This window comes from Wolffia australiana, chromosome 4, assembly GCF_029677425.1.
Source record: "Wolffia australiana isolate 7733 chromosome 4, ASM2967742v1".
NCBI lineage: Eukaryota > Viridiplantae > Streptophyta > Magnoliopsida > Alismatales > Araceae > Wolffia > Wolffia australiana.
Window position 1 is genome coordinate 23,563,653 of NC_135838.1, and position 20,807 is coordinate 23,584,459.

At 42.4% G+C, this 20,807-nt stretch overlaps 1 protein-coding gene across 1 annotated transcript in view; it reads left to right on the plus strand.

Moving 5' to 3' along the window:
* The first annotated feature begins 13,506 nt into the window (after positions 1-13,506).
* The window catches only part of LOC144702458 (fatty acid amide hydrolase-like), a 28,572-nt gene continuing 21,271 nt past the window's right edge, over positions 13,507-20,807 (plus strand). The window contains exons 1-10 of the mRNA XM_078574513.1: positions 13,507-13,897; positions 14,006-14,115; positions 14,220-14,280; positions 14,444-14,634; positions 14,713-14,842; positions 14,904-14,981; positions 15,053-15,200; positions 15,981-16,093; positions 16,168-16,243; positions 16,584-16,655. Of these exons, the coding sequence (XP_078430639.1) occupies positions 13,810-13,897; positions 14,006-14,115; positions 14,220-14,280; positions 14,444-14,634; positions 14,713-14,842; positions 14,904-14,981; positions 15,053-15,200; positions 15,981-16,093; positions 16,168-16,243; positions 16,584-16,655 (1,067 nt within the window). The 5' untranslated portion in view covers positions 13,507-13,809. The remainder of the gene's footprint in view (positions 13,898-14,005; positions 14,116-14,219; positions 14,281-14,443; positions 14,635-14,712; positions 14,843-14,903; positions 14,982-15,052; positions 15,201-15,980; positions 16,094-16,167; positions 16,244-16,583; positions 16,656-20,807) is intronic.

Here is a 20,807-nt window from a genome sequence, read left to right on the forward strand (position 1 = left end):
AAAATACATTGACCTAAAGAAAGGTCAACTATCATTAAATCATATAATTGTCATTAATTATCTAAAAATTCAAAGTTTGAGGGATTAACATGTCCATGGAGAAAATTACTTAAAACAATAATAACATGTGTCATTATGAATAAAATAAACCTTAGAACCATGAATTCCCTCCATTGTCGAGGCCCCATGAATCCCCAATATGATGGACCACCATCCCCCTGTGGTCTCTATGCCTCATGAGCCCCAATCAATGGGTTGTGTGCTTCCTATGTCAAGTGGGTGTCCATTAAGCTACCTATGGACACCCAACGTCATGTCAAGATCAAGGATGGCTTGTACGAATGGAGAGCAATGCCTTTTGTATTGTCCAACAACCCTAGCACATTACAGATATTGATGAATCGTGTGCTTGGACCGACGACTTTGTCATTGTATACGTTGACGATATTTTAATGTGTAGAAAGTTAAAACTTGATCATCTTGTGCATCTCCGTAGAGTTTGTGACACTCCTAGGGCATACAAGTTATACGCCCATCTGAAGAAATCCTACTTCTTAAACAACCACATTGCATTCTAAGGTTTCACCCTTTGATGTAGGATGACTAGGAGTGACGCGGATAGGATAGGCTAACCCAAGGATGGATAAAACAGACCACAAATCAACATGATCGATTTTGAACATTTAAAGTCGGACAAAATATTGCTGGTGCAACCCCTTTCCTCGGTCGAAGGCCGGAGGACTTTCTTACAACCATCGCAGTGAAAACAAAGCTCCAAATCTAATATCTCGAACGGTCAATTACAAGAAGATTCAAAACTATTCAACTAAACTTTTCTACTAAGTCTGACGGTGGTAGAAAAATACGCGAAAAAATACTGCATAAAATAATGCGGATCACCAAAGAGGGAAGGGTGGACCTTTAGCGTTGGTGTAGTGTGACAGATAGATACAGAAAGTTGTGGAGGCATTGGTGGCGAGAGCGGATGATTTGTGCTTCGACAGATCAGATGCGGATCCAACCTAAACCGCAAACGGGGCGCGTAGTTGCATGTAGTGTCTATGTGCTCCACAGCTATATGCGGTGGCAGCGCGGGCGATGCCTGCATGCAATGACTGCGTGGGTCATAGCTGTGCGCAGTGGCCGCATGGGCGATAGCTGCGTTGGCAGTCGAGCAAGTGTAGGCCGCGTGTGTGGGGCCGCACGAGCGTTTGCCACGTGTGCGGGGCCATGCATGGGTGGCACAGGTAGCTGCAGCGCGTGGGCCGCTTGGGCGACAGTGACAAGCGGCAATCGTGAGGGCGACGACTATGGGCGGCGATTGCGCTGATGATGGTTGCGGGTAGGGAGGTTTCCTCTCAACAACATAAATTGGTGGCGGCGGCGGTGGAGACAAGACTAGGGCAGTTTCTTTTAGAAGAAAAACTTCAATTCTAAAGAAAAATTACCAAGAAGTTCAGTATAGCATTGGCCTATTTATAGGCCTTGGATGGAAGAAAAACTTTAAATAACTATACAATTCAAGTCTAGTTTTAAATGATGCTCGGATCCCGCGTTTGAAGTTGACATTGGCGACATGTCATGACACGAGATGTCTCCTGTAGTAGTGGTGTCACGTCCAGTGATGATGCGTGGTCGTGTGCGCCACCTCCCTTCCTCTTGAGGTTTCACCCTTTCCTCTCCGTTGGCCTTGCTAAGGTGGACGACTTGAGAAATTGGCCAACTCCCAAGACCCTACGCGAAGTCTATAGTTTTCATGGTTTGTCCACATTCTACCATTGTTTCATCTCTCGTTACAACAACATCATGGCACCACAAACTGAAAGTATTAAGGGACATCAATTTGGATGGATGAAGACCATTTGAAAGGCCTTGAGGGTATCAAAGAAAAGATGCCTTGTGGGTTGTCCTCAAACACGCCAACTTTAAGCATGGCTTAAAGGTCACATGTGATGCCTCTAGGTTGGGGATTGGAAGTGTCATGAGCCAACAAAACCTTCATGTTGCATACTTCAGTGAGAACTTACGTGACACCAAGCTAAAGTATTCCAATTATGATATGGAGTTCACACCCTCATTTTGTCCATATGCCATCGGTGGCGTTAGCTATTGTCTAAAGAGTTTGGACTCTGGTTTTATAGTGAAACCCTTAACTAATTTTATTCGCAGCAAAAGTAAAATATGCGACGTCCTTTTGGGTTGGCTACATCTAGGACTACACATTCATCTTGAAGCCTTGAGTCATAGAAGGTAATTGAGAGCATGGTGACTGCTTCCTTGAGTCATAGAAGTCATCTATTGACCACCATGTGCAAGTGAAGGTCAGTTATTCCTAGTTCCCTAATTTCTCTCCCATGATACAAGCTCTATCTGACAGTCCTAGTCTAAGATACAAAGATTAACTTTTGAACAATGGCTACCTCTTCTCTGGTTGGCGACTATGCATCCCGCAAATGCCTTTATGAGATTTCTTGGTATGGAAGCTGTTGGGTTCTTGTGGCCTAGAATGAAGACGAGGATTCCACACAACGGAAGACATGTAACAGAATCCTAAAAACATTAAAAAAATTATTAAATGAAGTACCTTGGCACGGATTGCATCTGTGATTCCTTTGATCCTCGAAAGAGTCATGTGGAGCTGCTCATGTGTGCAACGTCTAGAAGTATCCACGCAGTCTTTAGCACATCAAATCTCCTCCTTCATTTTGAGGAGCCCCATTCAATCTCTGTCACCGTCGTTACGCCATCCCGATGGTATCAAGGGTGGAGAGGAAGTGTGGGGAGAAAGGAGAAGGGGAAGGCCCATGAATAATTCTGGCCCGGGTGACTTCTGTTATGGGCCTTCCCTTATTTACTCTAAGTTGGTATTTTTCATAAAAACCCAAAATTTAAAGTATATCTTTTGATGTCCAAAAGACTATTTGTGTGTGACCCTCTAGGCCCATGTATCAGTCTAGTTAACGACTCAAGCAACCCAATAACCTTTATTGACCTTCCAAATTAATTTACTATAACATCATATAGATTAATTAACATCAAATCGATTTAACCCAATCGATAGGTTGAGTCTCCAACATGTGGGGCGCCAAGTTACACCTCGTGCTTTAGAATATACAAAATAGTGTGTATCAACTCACTCATGGAGCATGTTCACAATCAGTTACCATGTACGTATAATCCCTCATCCACTTGACATACCTAAGATGACTTAGGGTGTGGTCAACTGTCAAACCCTAATAGGTCATTCAAGTTAGTACTTATGCATTCAAAAATCATCGAAGAACTCTTCTCCTAATATTTCACTGCCTTGGCCATACAAAAATCCTCGGCCGATACTCAAAAATTGCATTGTCTACTTTGAAATGTCACCTCTTATACTGAGGATATAATACCATTCAGGGATTTGTATGAATCAATTCAGCGAACTCTATTCAATAAAGAGCACCCACTATCTATCCTTAGTGTCTCCACGCTAATGGCTACGGGACCGGCCATACTCATCATATGAGTGAGGCTAGATAGTGTTATTCTGTCCGGATACTTCTATGTCCTTCTCACATATCCTTCAAATTTGAATATTTAGAACACATTCTTAAAAACTAACAATCTTTGTATTAAGATCTCATCATAAGTCCGATCATGTATTCATGGCGCACTATAATGAATAAATTCTATCAATGAATATAGAACGGGGTATGGAATGTGTGATTGGCTTGCCGACCACATATATTTCCATCAGAAGCTTCACACCGGTGCTCTCAGCTAACCCTTCCGTGAGATAAGACTATATTAGCGGTAGAATGATAACACACAAATTAATGGTTTAATTCTATGAACCTTACATATTTTATGAATGAACATACTTAAATATGTGTGTTATCAAGCTTAAGAGGATTAACTCTATTTTTAGATGGATATTCTGATTTTTGTGGATTTAATCAATTTTTTAAAAGAAATTTTTGATATCGCATCCATATAGAAATTAATTTTATGATTCAGAATATATTGTTTGCAATTTTTGGGTTTTATATTCAGAGAGATATGAATTTCCTAAGTAAATATATATTATATTTTAATGACTCTAATTTATTTTATAATAATTTATTCTTCCTTTTTTGCATTAAAAAAGTGCCCACCATGTGTTGCCATTCAATTCATCGAATGGCAAAAAATCACACAATTTCTAAATAATTAGCTACACTAAACATTGTGAAAAAGTACAATTATTGATGGATATTATGTGGCCGTCATGCCAATCACACTACCATGTTATTTAAGTTCATTGAATAAAATATTTAGTTTCATTATTATTTTGTATGATGTTTATGATGAGATCATAATACGATAATCACTAGTCCTTAAACATGTATTCCAAATGTTCCTGTTAGATGGATAGTCGAGACATACATCAAATTATCTGGATAGAATATCACTAGCTGATCCTACTTATATAATAAGTATTACTGATCATGTGGCTATTAGTTTGACAACACTACGGATATATAGTCGGTGCCCTTTGGAGAAAGAGTTCACTGAATTGATCAGTACGAATCCCTGAATGGTATTAGACCTAAACGTCAATCATGTTGATTCATGTCATGGTTGTATAAGGGATCCACTGACCTAGGACACCAAGGACATCTCTTGAATGGACGACCACATTTTGACTACGACTTACGAGCCTCTAATCATGTGATTCAAACAAATCATAGCTCGAATGTAGTAAGAAGCTTACGGAGATGATTGAGTGGTCAAGACGGGATCATTAACCCTTAGTATAAGAGGAGATCCACTCAAGGAAGATGATGCAGAAAAATACCTAGCCAGGGTAGTGAGGATATTGGAGAAGGCATTCTCCAATGATCCTCTTTACGCATCAGTATTAATTGAATGACAGATTAGGGCTTGACGATAAACCATACCCTAAGTCGTTCAAGAGTCTCACGCGGATGATGGATTATACATATACGGTAACCGATGACGGTAAAGGTTCCATGAGAGAGTTCAAGACTACTTGGTATCTTCTAGAGCCCGAGGTGTAGCTTGGCATCCCACGGGCTGAAAACTTAACCTATCAATTGGGTTAAATCAATCCTTCTTTAATTAATCTATATGCTGATATAGTTAATTAATAAGGTTGGTCAATAATTGATATTGGGCCATTAAAGTTATTAACTAGAACGATACATGGGCCCAGAGGGTGACACGCATAAGGTTGTAAGGGCATCAATGGATATATTTTACTTTGAGAAAAACCTTGAGTGAAATATAAAGAGGGTAAGGGCTCTCATTTATAAGCACCCATGCAAGCCAGAATTGAGAGTCTCTCTTTTCTCCAATGTGCTATCTTGTCCACTCATCCAAGGAGATTGTCCTCGTAGTGAGAAGGTCTTCTAGACTTTCAAGAAGAGTTCAAGAAGAAGACGTGGAGATCCAAGGGTTGAGTGATCGCGTGGATACTTCTAGAAGCCAGATACATGTACGGGTTTAGAACGATCTCAGAGTGGCAAGGTCAAGGGTGGAACGAGTTCCCCAAAAGATGCATTAGATATTTTATTTTGAAGATCGATTGTGGATCGATCGACATGCTTCCACATCCATGGAAACATGTTTTCCATGGATGAACCAAGGCACTGAACCCAAAAATTATGGCATCGTAGATCGCGATGCCATAATGCGCAAATCATTAGCTAACTCGCTGATATGCGTTTTTGCAAGAGGGAACGTGGACCAATGAAATAAATAAGCCATTTAAATCACAATAAATACACTCTAGAATCAAGGGAGAAAATGATTAAAAAAGAAAAAAGGAGCAAGTCAAATATTGTTGCGGTACAAGTGGCACACACATGTACCCTTGCAATTGATTTAAAACCAAAAAGTGCTAATGCGGCATGCAAAAACATGTGTTGTGTCAAACACTAACAAGGGAAAATTCTATTTTCTCTTATGTGAATGATTCATATCAGTGGGTCATTCATTTAAAAAGAGAGAAAACAAGAATATTCCATGATGTGGGGCACAATGACACAATGCTACATCATGCAATGATTGATTAATCATAAAGTTTCTTGTCATTTTCTCCTGCATGAACATGTGGGAATTTTTTGAAGCGTAAGAATGAAGGAGACGAGGTGATCAAATCATTAAGAATATTTGATGATCGGATAGCTCAACCAAAAACAAAAAAGAGGACGCATCAATGTCAATGATGAGGAGAGAGAAAAAATAAGGGCTAGGGTTGCTCAAAATTCAAAACGTGATATCTGATGATCCACAAGTCTGATTGCCCTGAAATTTTTATGATTGCTTTGTCCCCCTCTTATTTTTATCCATAACCTCTGATCTACAAATAGAGGTCTGGATCAATGTCAAAATCATATTTAAACTTGCTTCCTACTCATGTGGGTTCATTGAAAGATAAGTGAGTGTTTCAGATCCATCAAATTTGTTCTTGGTGCCTTGGGTGTGGGAAGAAACATTAGATAAGAGGGGGATCTTGTTGGCACTTGCTAATCACTGTGATCTTGGCACAATGTAAGGATCTATGGTCAGCACCTTTGCCTTACATTGCTCTTTCTCCACATCATCAATAGCGTAATTTGATTCCACAATCACATCTCATTGTCACACCACCTTCATATGTCTTCATAATCGTGTTTTCATCATTATACCGTTCACTTGCTCACTCATTATCGTATCCAACTCCTCTACACACCTCCCGTCATGCCTCTCATCATTTTATTTTCATTCCCACTTTTATTTGTTCATTTCAAATTTGAATTATCACCATCAAGTATTCTTGACTTGGTATCTATATCTTGCCTAGTATTTGCTCGTCATTTGACTTCATATTAAGAATTATCTCTTCTCATCTCAGTAATCACCATTGTAAGAATATGAAGTCCTTAATCATTGGTCCCTATGGAGACGATCCGCACTCAACATTAGCTAAAATCACTAAGTGCATGTTTATATATTTATTGAATAATCTCAATTACTAACAACGAATCAAAATGTGAACTTTGAGATAATCATCAAACATTAGTTCTATTGGCCCACCATGAAATGTGATGCGGGTTGACTTGTATCCTAGTGCTACATATGTGCGTTAGCCAAGTAGGTGAAGCAAAACACAAACCTCTACACGCCTCTCCCAGTTCCCCACATTCATTGGGTAGATGTGAGCATCAAATTCACTATGAGTCTGCCAAAGTTGTTATTACGATGTTACTCCATTATGCTCGTTGTTGACAGGTTCTCCAAAATGGCCCACTTCACCCTTTGTTCCAAAACCTCTGATGCTTCTTGGGTCACCACTCTATACTTTAATGAGGTTGTTTGTCTTCATGGACTTCCCCAATAAATTGTCTCCAATAAGGCTGTCAAGTTTACATGTTATTTCTGGAAACCCCTATGGCATCGTTTTGGAAAATAGTTGGAAATTTCGAAGGCCTTCCACCCACAAACCGATGGCCAACATAGGACATGAATAGGAGTCTAGGTTTTCTTATTTGATTGTTTGTCAAGAGACACCTCAAGTCTTGGGACATGGTCATTCCTCATACTGAATTTGCCTACAAATCATCCATTGATTGCACCATCAACATGAGTCCATTTGAGGTTGTTGATGAGTATCCCCCTTGCAAACTCATTGATAATTTCTCCATGTCAAAACATTTTAGAGTGTCAAATCATGCCGAGTCATTCGCACAACAAATCATAAGTCTGCATGATGACATTAATTGATGCATCATGCATAGTAAAAAGTCTTACAAGCAAGCATCAAATTCCCATGGAGCCACCAAAATTTTGAAGAATTTGATTTAGTGATGGTGTGGTTGAGGTTGAAGAGATTATGTACAGGAAGAGCCACAAATTACATGCTTGTAGCGCTGGGCCATTCCCAATTCTCAAGTTAGTAGGAGAAAAATATCTACGTCGTTGTTATATCCTCAAATTGGAGAATACGCTCCACGTTAATTTTTTGATTTTTTTTCCTATAAATCGCCACCCCATGTATCTGATAAAGGTGAATTACATATGTAATTTTTTTCTTTGTAGTAATTTTAATATGTGTAAATCAAATAAATTTCATAAAAGATATAACACTTGCTCATATATATAGTTAGAGCAAGGTCGTCTCCACGTGGACTGGCCTTTAGATGTGAATTTTACAACTGAGTTATAGTGAAGAGGAGGTAAGAATAGGAATAAAGATAGTGAAAGTTAAATAATAGTAAGTGAAGATCAGTAGACTAGGAAGTTAAGAGGCTAGGCTTATCTATGATAATAAGCAATACTAGAAGTAGAGAGAAATTAATAGTAGAAGGGCAAAGTGAGATAGTTATATGTAGGATGTTAAACAGATCATGAGTTGGGATTAATAGTTTTATAGATAGTGGATATAGTAAGTAGTTAGTAAGTAGAGGAGATATTAAGATGATGAGAGAACTAGATATAAGAGATAGAATATTAGATATTTTATTACTTAGTAGTAAGCTATATAAAAATAGGAGGTGGATGTAAGGATACTGATATTAATATTTTAGTGAGATAGGGAATAAGAGCTTATAGAAATAAGAGATAAGTAGTTAGTTTATAGAGGTATTTAGTTTAGTAAGAGATAGGAGAAGAATAAAAAGAGAGAATAAGTATTATAAAGATAGGTAGAGTAAGTATTGTAAGTTTGATGATAGATTAGAATAGATGAGAAGATAAAAATTTTAGGAGTAGAGAAGATAAGTGGAAGTATACAGATGATTTAATGAGTAAGAAAACTATCTAGATAGATCAGAATAATCTCTAAGTAGTATAGCTAACTAGATAGATAGGGGAGTTAATTTTTGGTTTAGTTTTAAAAAGCTTAAGTGAAAAGGATAGTAATGAGAGGAGAGAGAGAGAGAGAGATTGGGGTGTATGTATATCTCTATATAGATATTTATGGATCTAGATGTTCAGAGTTTAAGGGTAAGATGTAACACCTAATTTAGAAGAGAATTGAGGAATTGATAAAACATTTAGAGAAAGAAGGAAGGGGTATAAAGTGGATAGATCTTAAGGTGTTTTCATGATTTTTATATTTATAGTTATCTTAGGTAGATAATAAGAAAATTTAGATAAGTATTATATTTCAGAAATATTTTTTAAAGCTTTTTTCTAATAGGAGAACCGGAAGTTATTCGGGTGTATCTGTCGACACCTAACAGGTGTTCGACAGAGTGCCTCTACAAACCCACAAAACAGGAACATGTTAGCTAAGTGTGTGTGTGTGTGTGTATAAGGTAGAATCAATAGGAACTTAGATAAATGGATTTATATCTTCAAATGCCAACACAAATAAATAGCAGAAATCCTATGAAATTGATTTTGTTTTTTATTAGAACTGAAATTAATCAACTGGATAGTGTGCATCAAATGTTTTTCTACCATATCGAGCAGAGATCCAACCTGATGTGCCCTGATTCGATGAGCAAGAGTGGTGGCGCGGGTCACCGCCGCTGAAGTTTGGTGTGCAGTCTCTCTGACTCTTCACCTCCGTGCTGGCACAACACCTCATTTCTTTGAACCCTCTCCAGCGCCATCCTGAACAGAGGGAGTCGTCAGAGTGGTGTCACTCTCCCCCTATTGCTCTTGCTGCCACATGAAGGCTCCTCTGCCGCTGCCTATTCTTTGTATCAGAAGATGATGTTAGAGTCTTTAAAATCCCTATTTAAGGGGTCAAGATAGGTCCTCTTGGCTCCTCAAGCCAACGGCTCTCTAGGATCTGTTGGATCAGCCTTATGGTCCCCCCATCACCGGCCACCGCTGGCCAGCTATCCGGGACGACGGTTGGGGTGGCGAAGGATGCCTTTGCCCCTGACCGTTCGATCTTCATAATGCTGGGTTGAAGGCTGTGATTAAATTTCTGCTGTGGACCCATCTTAACCGGTATACCATTTTTTGGGTCATAACCATGCCCCATCAGCATGCCCCGTTATTGTTGGCCATCGCGATTCAGGTGTTTAGTGGCCCCTTCATCCTTGTCATTCGCACCAGCCAATCAGAAAGCCTGAAAAATAAATAAGAAATTGGTTAGATAATACGAAGAGATCTAACTGTCCAATCTTCCTTAAGAAAATCAGACAGTTGAGATCAAGTCCATCTACTTTAAAATGGCCTGCAATTACACAGGCTTCGGGCCAGGTCGTATCGAAGCCCAATTAAAATTTCTCCTTTCATTTTTGAAGATCACGGCTTGTTGGGTTGCAATCATTCTTATTATTTCTGAGCCCGGCTCAATGCGCATATGAAAACTACAAACCATCTGTTATTCCCATCTAGGAGAAATATAAAATACCAAATACTATATAAATGCCCTTTTCCTCTTACTTCTGAAATTACTTGACCTCTCTCGTATGCGTACGTGGACTTCTCTATGGGCCTCTATGGGCCTGCTGTTGGGCTTCTATGGGGCCATATGTGCACTTAATAGGCCAGCAATTGGGCTCCTTGTGTGGCGGTGCTCGCCGGCTGCTGGCCGGCTTGTGCCCTGTGCACTCTCTGGCTAGCGGCTGGCTTGAGTGCCATCGGCTCATCCCTAGCTGACCACTCAAAAAAAATTATTATTATTATTTATTTATTGAATCCATTTAAAGTTTAAGGCCATAATAATTTCAAAATATTTTCTAAATGGGATAAAAAATGGCTTTCAAGCATTGGATATGATTTTAGTGAGAAAAATGGTCATGTTGAATATTTTCAAGAATTAATTCATGGAGGGAAATTTTATGGTAAAATAAATGTATAATTAATAAAATGATGCATATAATAATTCTAAAATGTGTACATTTTTACTACTAAAAATCCCGTTATCATTATCCAACGAGCCTCCTCTATTATTGTACCTCCGTAATAGTGAGCTTGCCATTACCACCCCTCCATTATAAATCCCCAACTAGCATGAGCATATTTGATGTAAATATATGTGGCCGACAAGCCAATCACACATTCCATATCTTGTTCTATTTTCATCAATAAAACATATTCATTACAGTGCACATGTGATGCTTATAAGAAGTCTGTAAATACATGGGCAGACTTATTGAATTATGATGAGATTGTAATATGGATATCGCTAGTCTTTTTTTTGAAAGACCTTGCATTTAATTGTTTTTGAAATGTACCACTACTCATCTTTCTCCTTTGCCTGCTCATCCTCTAGCTCTATATGAATTGCTAAAACTCCTCTGTTTTTGGTCAAATAAAGATTGAGTCTAGAGTTGTAACTTTTATCCTTGGGAATTGTCGAGTGCCGCTATCGCAACTGTCATCATTGCTGCCACCACTGCATTCACGAGAGGAATCCTGATCGTGCACCTTCATCTGTAGTGATCGGTTGCGCTGTCCAATATCATTGCCTTGTAACAGATGTTCATCTCCAGCTATTGCCATCACCTCATCTCTATTTGCCATTGTATCCGTCGTACTTTGTTGTCACAATGCCACATTCCACCTCCATTAAGCCTCATGGTGTCATGCCTCTATGTTATCACCCAAAATCGTTACCGCACTCTATCATCGATGGTACTTTGTCGCTGATGCATACCACTTCCGCTCCCTCCTTTGACGTCACATCATCCTAGGTCCATCTCTTCTCTTCATTTTTTAGTGGTGAGCATTACTACCTTTAATATATTTGCTTTTGCCATTGCCTCAGGCTTGATCGGTACTATTAGATGTAGGTTGAATAGAGTATCATGAGTACCATTCTTGGAAATTAACCATGGAGCTACTCAAATTTATTTGATTACCACGATCTTGATTGACAGTGATCTCATCCTCGTATGAGATTGGGGCTATTATGTTCCCTAAATCACGAGGGCTTTCTATTAGGATCATTGTGTGGAACATCCATTCTGCCTACTCGCCTTCTCATCCGTCACACAACTTAGGGACCACTTAGTCGAGGTCATCCTATATAAAAAATTCAGCAACTACTTTTTGTAATTTTTCATTACTTCAGTACTGGAATAGATTTAAAGTGGTACAGTACTTCACTAAAGTGGTTGTTCTCAATATTCCTTGCAGAAGTTGACAAGTTTTAGGAGAGAGACGAGGAATGGAACAGATTGAGTAAAATTGTTCTCCAGCAAATAGCTACCGAAAAAAAGATAAGGATTTTCATGAAGCTTGATTCAAATATCTACCAAAAAGTTGATGCTCGTTTTCCGAAATTATATTTAAATTACAGTTTATGCAATTTCGTTAGGGAAGCATTTGAACTCAGTAAATTTCTAGAGAAGATAATGAATGACATGTCCGTGAGGATATAAACTAGGTTGATTTAAAAAAAAAGAGTCAAACACATTAATTTTAAGGGTGAAGAGATATCATTTCCCCTAATTACAAAAGACTAAATTTAGATCAGCCCAAACCAAACGAGCATATTGTGCAACTCATGCTGTTTACTTTTTCATAAACCCACATAAAATGGGATTGGAAGTGTCTTACAGATATTATAGGCTTTTCAGATTAGTAACTATGTTCCCAATGTGCCCGAAGAGGAAGTTTTTGTCCCCGTCATCAGTGGTCGTAGTCCTCGTTCGGTCATTAGTGGTGGCGGATTCCGTCATTGACAGTGGTACTTCCCCTTCTCGGCGGTCATCATCCGCGTTGCTGACAATCATTGTTTCCATCCTTGGTTGTCACTGGTCATCGTCCCTATTCAGTAGTCCTGGTCCCAGTGCTTGGCGGTGGTTGTTAGTGTTGTCTATGCTTCTCATCATGTGGTCAACATCACCGTCCCCGTCATAGACATTTTCGTTACCGCAAAGTCCATTCCATTCCGTTTACGTCAATAGACGAATGACAGAACGGAAGAATGACAGAAACCTGCAGATGACGGAACGGTGAGGAATGACGAAAATGACAAAATTTTCGTGAGAAATGGATATCGAAACGGAATTCTGTTCTGATACGTTCCGTCTGTTCAATTTCGTCGTTCGTCTCCATCCGCCAGCTCTGGTGAACTGTCTTAAAAGCCCTCAAATATTACGACAATGTCTGTTCAATACCGCCCCCTCCCCGGCCCGACGTCTGTCGCTGAAAACATTATACATTAATATTTGACACATTTTTATGTAAAAATTAAGGTAAACATTATACATTAATTTGACACTGCAAAAAAATTATGCCGCTGCATTATACATTTTTATGTCGCTGCAAAAATATTTTACACATTTTTATGTAAAAATTAAGGCGAACATTATACATTAATATTTTCGTCGACCGATGCAGTCATCCGTCGTCTCCGTCATTCGTCCGTAGTCTCATTATCCATCAATGACAGACCGTTCAGTGATCTGTCAATCGCTAGGGACGAAGATGGATGACGAAATTTAAATGATGGATGACGAAATTTAAATGATGGATGACGAAACTTTACGGCAGAAGACGAAATTTTAAATCACTGACTGCTGTCTGTACGGCGTCAAACAAGCGTAGAGCCAAGTAAGACTCCTTGAAAGAGAGAGCGAGTGAGAGTGAGTGAGAGAGTGAGGGAGAGAGAGGGATGATGATCTGTGGCGGCGGCACTCGTCCAACAGTCATCGGTGCAGCGCTGGCGCCGGCCGACCTGTCAAACTCCCGCGTCATTTAAGATCTCAACGCCTCGGCAGCGACCGAGCAGTGGAGGGTTGGTGTGAGCTCTGCCGCAGCAACTAATGTCCGGTCCTCCTCCGGCGATGAAATAAGTGCAAGACCCTTCTTCTCCGTCCCCCCCGCCCCCTCCACGGATCTCGCGACTTCATCGAAGAACCAGAGATCAGCATGGGTGCAGCGCGGAAGCCGCGCGTGATGGCGCCGGCGGAGGAGATCGATCTCTCCGCCGTGTCCTACGACCCTCCGCAAGTCAAAGGTGATGGATTGCCTCTCACCCGTCGTCTGCATTTTCTAGAATTTTCCCTCCCCTCTTTGTTCGTCTTGCGTTTTCAATTTTCTCTTCCATCTTTGGTGCTCCCGTCAGCTCCCTGTTTCTCCGGGCTTCTCCTCAAGATCTTCGTATGGGTTCTGGAGAACGCTTTCCTCGGCCCCCTTCTTTTATCCTTCCTGACGCGCCTCAACGGCCTCACTCAGGTTCGATCTCCATTCTCTACTCGCGTTCGGAAGAGTTTTTGCGGAAACGTCTTCTCTCTTCTCTGATCTCTTGATCCCGGCCCGATTGCTGAACCCCGACGCAGATGTTGGAAGAAACGGTGATTCCTGAGAAGCCAATGTTCCAACCGGAGTTTCCTAAACTGGGTACTTGCTGCTTGCTCAACTCTCTTAATTTTTAGTGTTTCCGGGATCGCATCCTTCTCCTCTCTCTCTGTGTCTCTCTTTCTCCCTTTTTCTTTTACTACGACTTCACCGGGGAAAAAGGTATTCGTGCTGATGTTCTCTGTGTTCGTCTGCCGAATTCCAGAGCCAGAACACGACGTTATCAGCACTGAAGAAGACGAAGATCCGCTTGCTCGGGTTCGGTTGGCGACGGCGTGCCTTCCCCCTCACAAACCACGTCGAGAATTGTCTGCGCAGCCGGGTTCTCCGTTTCTGTACTGGACCATACGCGACTACGCACACGCTTATCAGTCTAACCTTACTACCCCCACCATTGTTAGTCCTCTTTGCCTTAGCGTCGTGCAAACTGAATACTTCTCTTGAATTAATGGGGGGCATGTTTTGTCGATGCAGATTGCGGAGCGTATCATCTCCGTGGTGGAAGATTTCCACAGCAGGAAGCCTCCAGCGCCACTGTTGGTATCCTTCGACCCAAAGGATTTGATAGCACAAGCTGCGGCGTCAACACAGAGACATCTAGAGGGCATTTTTCCTTGAAGCCAGTCTTTTGTCAGAACTGTTGTTCACTTTTTTATCTTCTTCAGGGAAAGCCCTGTCAATCTTGGATGGGATCTTCATCGCTGTCAAGGATGACGTGAATTGCTTGCCACATCCCACCAAGGGTTCAATCTACGCATTACCCCGCTTGTGTAAATGTTATGTTAGAATTTTTATCTTTGATTGATCCTTGCAGGTGGGACTACATGGTACCACGAGGTCGGCGTTGTCATAGAAGATGCTGTTTGCGTCTCCAGGTTGCGACGATGCGGTGTAATATTTATAGGAAAGGCTGCTATGCACGAATTTGGGATGGGAGTTACAGGCAACAATTCTCATTATGGGTAAGAGGACTGTCACATCTCTTTCACATTGTGAACTCAACCAGTCTGGAAGCGAACTTATCTCGTTTTTCTTTTCTTTTTTCTATTTTCAATTTCCTTCGAGTTCTTTGGCATTCAAGTTGATGGCTCTCGTCCGCTCACATTTCTCACTTAAGTAAATAAATCTTTAGTTTGTCGTATGATCCAACCGTGCTGACCACTTAATTATATTATTCTTTCTTGGAGTCTCGTTGTCCTCGACATGAGAGATTGGTGACGTTTGGTTATAAATGCTTTCGTACAGAAGTATGTACATTCTTTAGTCGCCAGGAATTTTCTACCTTTGAAACTCGTAAATGTTGCTGATTCTGTGGTTCTTTCTTGGTATTTATGGAATGGGAGCACCGACATATATGCATTTGATAAATGAGTTGTTTTCTCTGAAACTAGGTCTCTTGTTTTTGTCGCATTCAATGCTTCATCGTCATTTTCTTTTCATATTTTCTCTGGTTAAAATGGTGCCCCCCCCAATTGAGCAATACACGCTTAAAACAGAAGGTATTCCTGAAGGAAGCACAAGTCCAACGGATAAAATCCTATAACAATTCTATATGAGGCTACTTGGCCAATATTCCGATATTATCTCCTTATTTTTGTCATGATTCATACTTTTCAATTTTTATTATTTCCAGTTCATTTCTATTCGTCTTTGGGGTAATCAAAGTGTGAGTGAAGGGAAAATATTTCTGTTATTCATTTATCCCCATCATATCGCCCCTTCATTTGTTTAACTTGATTCAGGACTGTGCGGAATCCACACTCTTTTGAAAGATATACGGGTGGCTCTTCTTCTGGGCCGGCAGCAATTGTAGCCTGTGGGTTGTGCCCAGCTGCGCTAGGCACAGATGGAGGAGGTTGGCTGAAATCCTTTTCATCCCTTTGGTATCTATAATATGTGGATATTTAACCTATGATAAATCCTTTACAGGATCAGTTAGGATTCCAGCTTCGCTTTGTGGAATTGTGGGCCTAAAAACCACTTATAGCCGAACGAGCACCAAAGGGTAATGCTAGGGTTCTTCATTTTTTATTTCATTTATGTGGTTCTTTGAAATATGTTATCTTTATGGCTCCGGTATAGAACTGGGAGGGAGGGAGGGAGGGAGGGATACTCATCCTGATGTCTTACAGATTTTTCTAGCATAGGTAGAAGGAAATTTTTATCTGCATTTGTTAAAGTCGTAATATGAAATGCCTTAGAGAATCAAGGAAAATTTGAGACCTCAATGAAGTTTCATGTAGGATATACAGTAAGCTTTTGGATGAGCTTCAATGTTTGCAACGCATAAAATTTATAAAGTTTTGACAAGGAATTTGAGATTTTTTTTCGTTACTTTTTTGTAGCTCAATGTGCGATGGCGGAACTGTTGACGTTATCTCTCCTCTGGCTGCCACTGTTGAGGACACAATTCTTGTGTAAACTTCCTTAGAGCTCAGACCAATACAAATTTTATTCAATCAAATTTACATCTGATGCATCCGACGAGACAATTCCACGTTTTTGGTAGAGAAGCATCTCTTTGACCAGTTATTCAGCCCATGGTTCTGGCTTCTAGCTACATAGCTTTCATTTTGCAAGTGAATATTCTTTTTAAACATCTGGTTATCTGCCATGGTATTCCTGTATTTTCTTTGAATATCTTTTTGTATGATCTCTCAACTGCAGGTTTTTCAACTTTTTTCCCCTCCCTAAATTTTTGCTTGTCCCGGATTTACTGTTTTCTCATCCCTTTTTTATTCATAAACTGATCGCTTTAGTAGGATAGTTTGCAAAGTCGGCACATCTAATTATTATTTTTTCGTTGTCCACTGATACAAACATTGAAGTAGGTTAGTATTGAGGAAGGGGGATAGAGAAGGGTAGATGTTCCGGTGATTGGAGAGTTGAACTGGAATGATAAGAAAGGCTGAACAGAGGAGTTAGGGGATCGACCAAGGACGAGCTGCCCGAAGATATTGTGTAGTAGAGATGATCATGAGGACAGGGATAATGGAAGGACAGATGGGACTTAGGCTTTGGATGGAGGAGAAAAAAGGGACTCAAGTTCATTCTTCTTGCTTGGTTTTCTAGGGGGAGGGCTACCCAATTTAAAGGAAATACATAGATGACGAATAGCATGGAGAAACTAACCAACATAGGATGAGGACTGTATCATCCACCCCTCTCTTCCCAATGAAAAATGTCATTTCTTTCCTCAAAATGACTGAAATGGAGAGTTGAGCCTGAAAATGTTTCATGGAACTGAATCACCAAAAAAATTCAGCAGTTTTTAGTCGGACTTGGGTCAACTCACTTGGCAATTGCACCAACATTACGTTATGATCATGTAAAATAATTGGTGGATTGGAATGTAGCAGATGAGATGAAAGATTAAGAACTATAGGATGAGTCAGATCACAACACCCTTTTCTTGTTACTGATTTATCCTCCTTTTCGATCCAGCTCTTGCCCCTTTAATTATAGGCTTTCCTGCTCCCGCCATCTAAGTGTTTGAATCAGCACGTTCCTGGACTGGCACACGTGCTGACTGATACTTCCTTCTCTTCTTATCATGATAGGTTCTGGGAGAACTGGCCTGCCCTAAGATCAATTGGTTTCCATGCGGGAAAGTTGGAACTTCCTTTTGAACACATCGACGTCTTCAGATATAGCTTTGTAATTTGGCAGGTTTTTTCATTTGACCAATAGTTGAAGACCATTCTATAATACCTGTATGATGTAATACACGCTGGATAAACTGTGGGTTTTGAAGGGTAGCAAATGGAAGGCATACTTTTTGAAAAGATGCTTGCTTATGATTTCCTGCACCTGTTTGGCTGATGAAGAATCAGGAGGTCTGAACACTGGATGGGTTTGTAGCACAAATAATCTGTCTTGGCCATAGAATCTTCAGGGTAAGCAGATTATAATTTGAATAAAACCAGTCTGAGAATTTTAACCATTGTACAGCCAATATCACATCAAATCTTCCCAACTGCAGAGGCACTAAATATTTTACCAGTCTGAACTCTGGATGTGTAAAAGAACATTCAAGCATTTCCCCCTCAAGGAATTGAGGTAATCGTCACCCAGTATCATGTCCAACTTGGTTCTGTCCAAAATAGGCTTGGCTATAATGGGCAACATGGTTGGATTAATAAGATTTTGTTTTGCCCTTCCGCCATAGGCACCAGTACAGGAAGACCATTTATATTTCCCCAAAGCTTAAGTAATCTTGATGATGAACTTCTTTGTGCTAACCAGAGATTACCATGAGCAAGAAATAGTGAACCTTCTGTAAAGGACCATCTTCTGTTTGCATTAAATCATCCTGTTCCACTTCAGCTGGTACTAGTGGTCCGCCACCTTCCCTGATCAAGATGACATTAAGATTTTCCTTACAACAGTGGCTTGCCGTGATTGGTCGTTTTAGTAGTAGCAGAGACCTTTATCCTCGCACTGCAGATACGGAGAGTCACTAATCTTCAAGTTTCTTCGCTGGTTGTTCTTATCATACTGGGAATATGAAGGTACATTCTGAGGTATAGAAGACGACCCAGCTTTACTATTATGTTGAGATTTGAATTGATTGGGAGCACTCTGGCCTGCCTGCATCATGGAAGGAGCATTGTATTTTTTGTGTTAGTTAAGTGCTTATCCTCCTCTTGGGCCCTATTCTATAAGCCCTTTAGGAGCTCTTATTTCCTCTCTCTCATAGGGTATAAATACCCTAATGTAAGCCACTTACTTTCTTATGTCAATCTATTCTCTCATTTCTCAACCTCCATCGACCCTTCTTCTCCTCCAAACTCTCTAGGGTTTGTCATGGTATCAGAGCTCTAGGGCTCCTGATCTTCCCTCTCCTCTCTAGGGTTTGACATCACCCTTTAGGGTTTGAGATCCCCTTGATCTCACCCTCCCTCCCTCCTCGCAGCCAGCACAGCCGCGCAGCAGCCAGCCACGCGACCAGCCAGCCGCGCGACCAGCCGCCGCGCACAGCCAGCCGCACAGCAGCAAGCCACGCAGCAGCCAGCCGCGCGACCAGCCAGCCGCACAGCAGCAAGCGCGCAGCAGCAAGCGCGACCAGCCAGCCACGCGACCAGCCGCCGCAAGACAGCCAGCCGCCGCGCGACCAGCCAGCGCAGCAGCCAGCCGCCGCACGACCAGCCAGCCGCACAGCAGCAAGCAAGCCGCGCGACCAGCCAGTCGCACAGCAGCAAGCCTCCGCGCAGCCCGCTCAGCAGCCAGCACAGCCGCGGCAGCCAGCGCGCGACCAGCCGCCGCACAGCCAGCCGCCAGCCAGCCGCCGCGCGACCAGCCAGCAGCGCAGCAGCCAGCCGCCGCGACCAGCCAGCCGCACAGCAGCAAGCCGCGCAGCAGCAAGCCGCCGCGACCAGCCAGCCGCACAGCAGCAAGCCGCGCGACGCTCAGCCGCAGCCAGCCGCGCAGCCCGCAGCGCAGTTAGCCGCACAGCCAGCCGCGCAGCCCGCAGCGCAGTCAGCAGCCAGCCGCGCACAGCCAGCCGTGCAGCCAGCCGTGCAGCCAGCCGCACAGCCAGCCGCACAGCCAGCCGCGCAGCCAGCCGCACAGCCAGCCGCGCAGCCAGCCGCACAGCCAGCCGCACAGCCAGCCGCACAGCCAGCCGCGCAGCCAGCCGCACAGCCAGTCGCGCAGCCAGCCGCGCAGTCAGCCGCGCAGAGACCGACACAGAGACCATGCCTTACACAGAGACTGACTTTGCGGAGAAGCCGCTCTCCTACAAGATCACTCATCCGTTGCCTCTGGTCCCGGAATCAACTCTTCTCCGCAGCCCGAATCTTCTGCAGTGGTCTCGCTTCATCGAGACCACCCTCAAATCCCGTCAACTGTACAAGCACTGCACCGAGGATCCCTTGACCGCCGATCACCCTCACTATGCGGCTTGGGACGCCGAGGAGCAGTTCATTCTGGGTGGCTGTCCACGCTCACATTGGCCCCGATTTCGCGACCGCTTTCCCCATCAGAAAACGGTCAAAGGGTTTTGGGACCAAGCCACGAAATTTTGCGGGCGGGAGAATGATTGGTGGCGCATCTACGCCTCGCTGCTCAAGCTTCCAACCTGAAACAGGGCTCTCTGTCGATCTCCGATTATGCTCTACACAAGAAGCGTGGGATGAAGTGGACCACTACCTGCCAACGGACGACCCCAAGTGCAAGACCTATCAGAACATGCTTATCCTGCGCATCATGGGGTTTCTCAACGGCCTAAACCGGGAATATGAGGCCATTCGCCGCCGGGCCCTGCACAACAAAGATGGCCCTCCGGATCTCGAGACGTTGGTTCAGGAGCTCCAGGAGGAAGAGAGTCATCTCCTTCTCCATGGGACTCCCACCTCTGACCCGGCTGAGTCCTCTGCGCTTCTGGCAGCACCTGCTGCCGCTGCTGGGCAGTCCTCGGCCCTCTTACGACTCCGGCAGCCGCTGCCCGCCCTGCAAAAACACCCGTCTGCACCTATTGCGGAAGCCGGGCCACTGGAAGAACAAGTGCACTAAACGCGTCTCAACGACTGGCGAAAGAAGAAAGAGGCAGACAGCAAGGCCATGTTGGC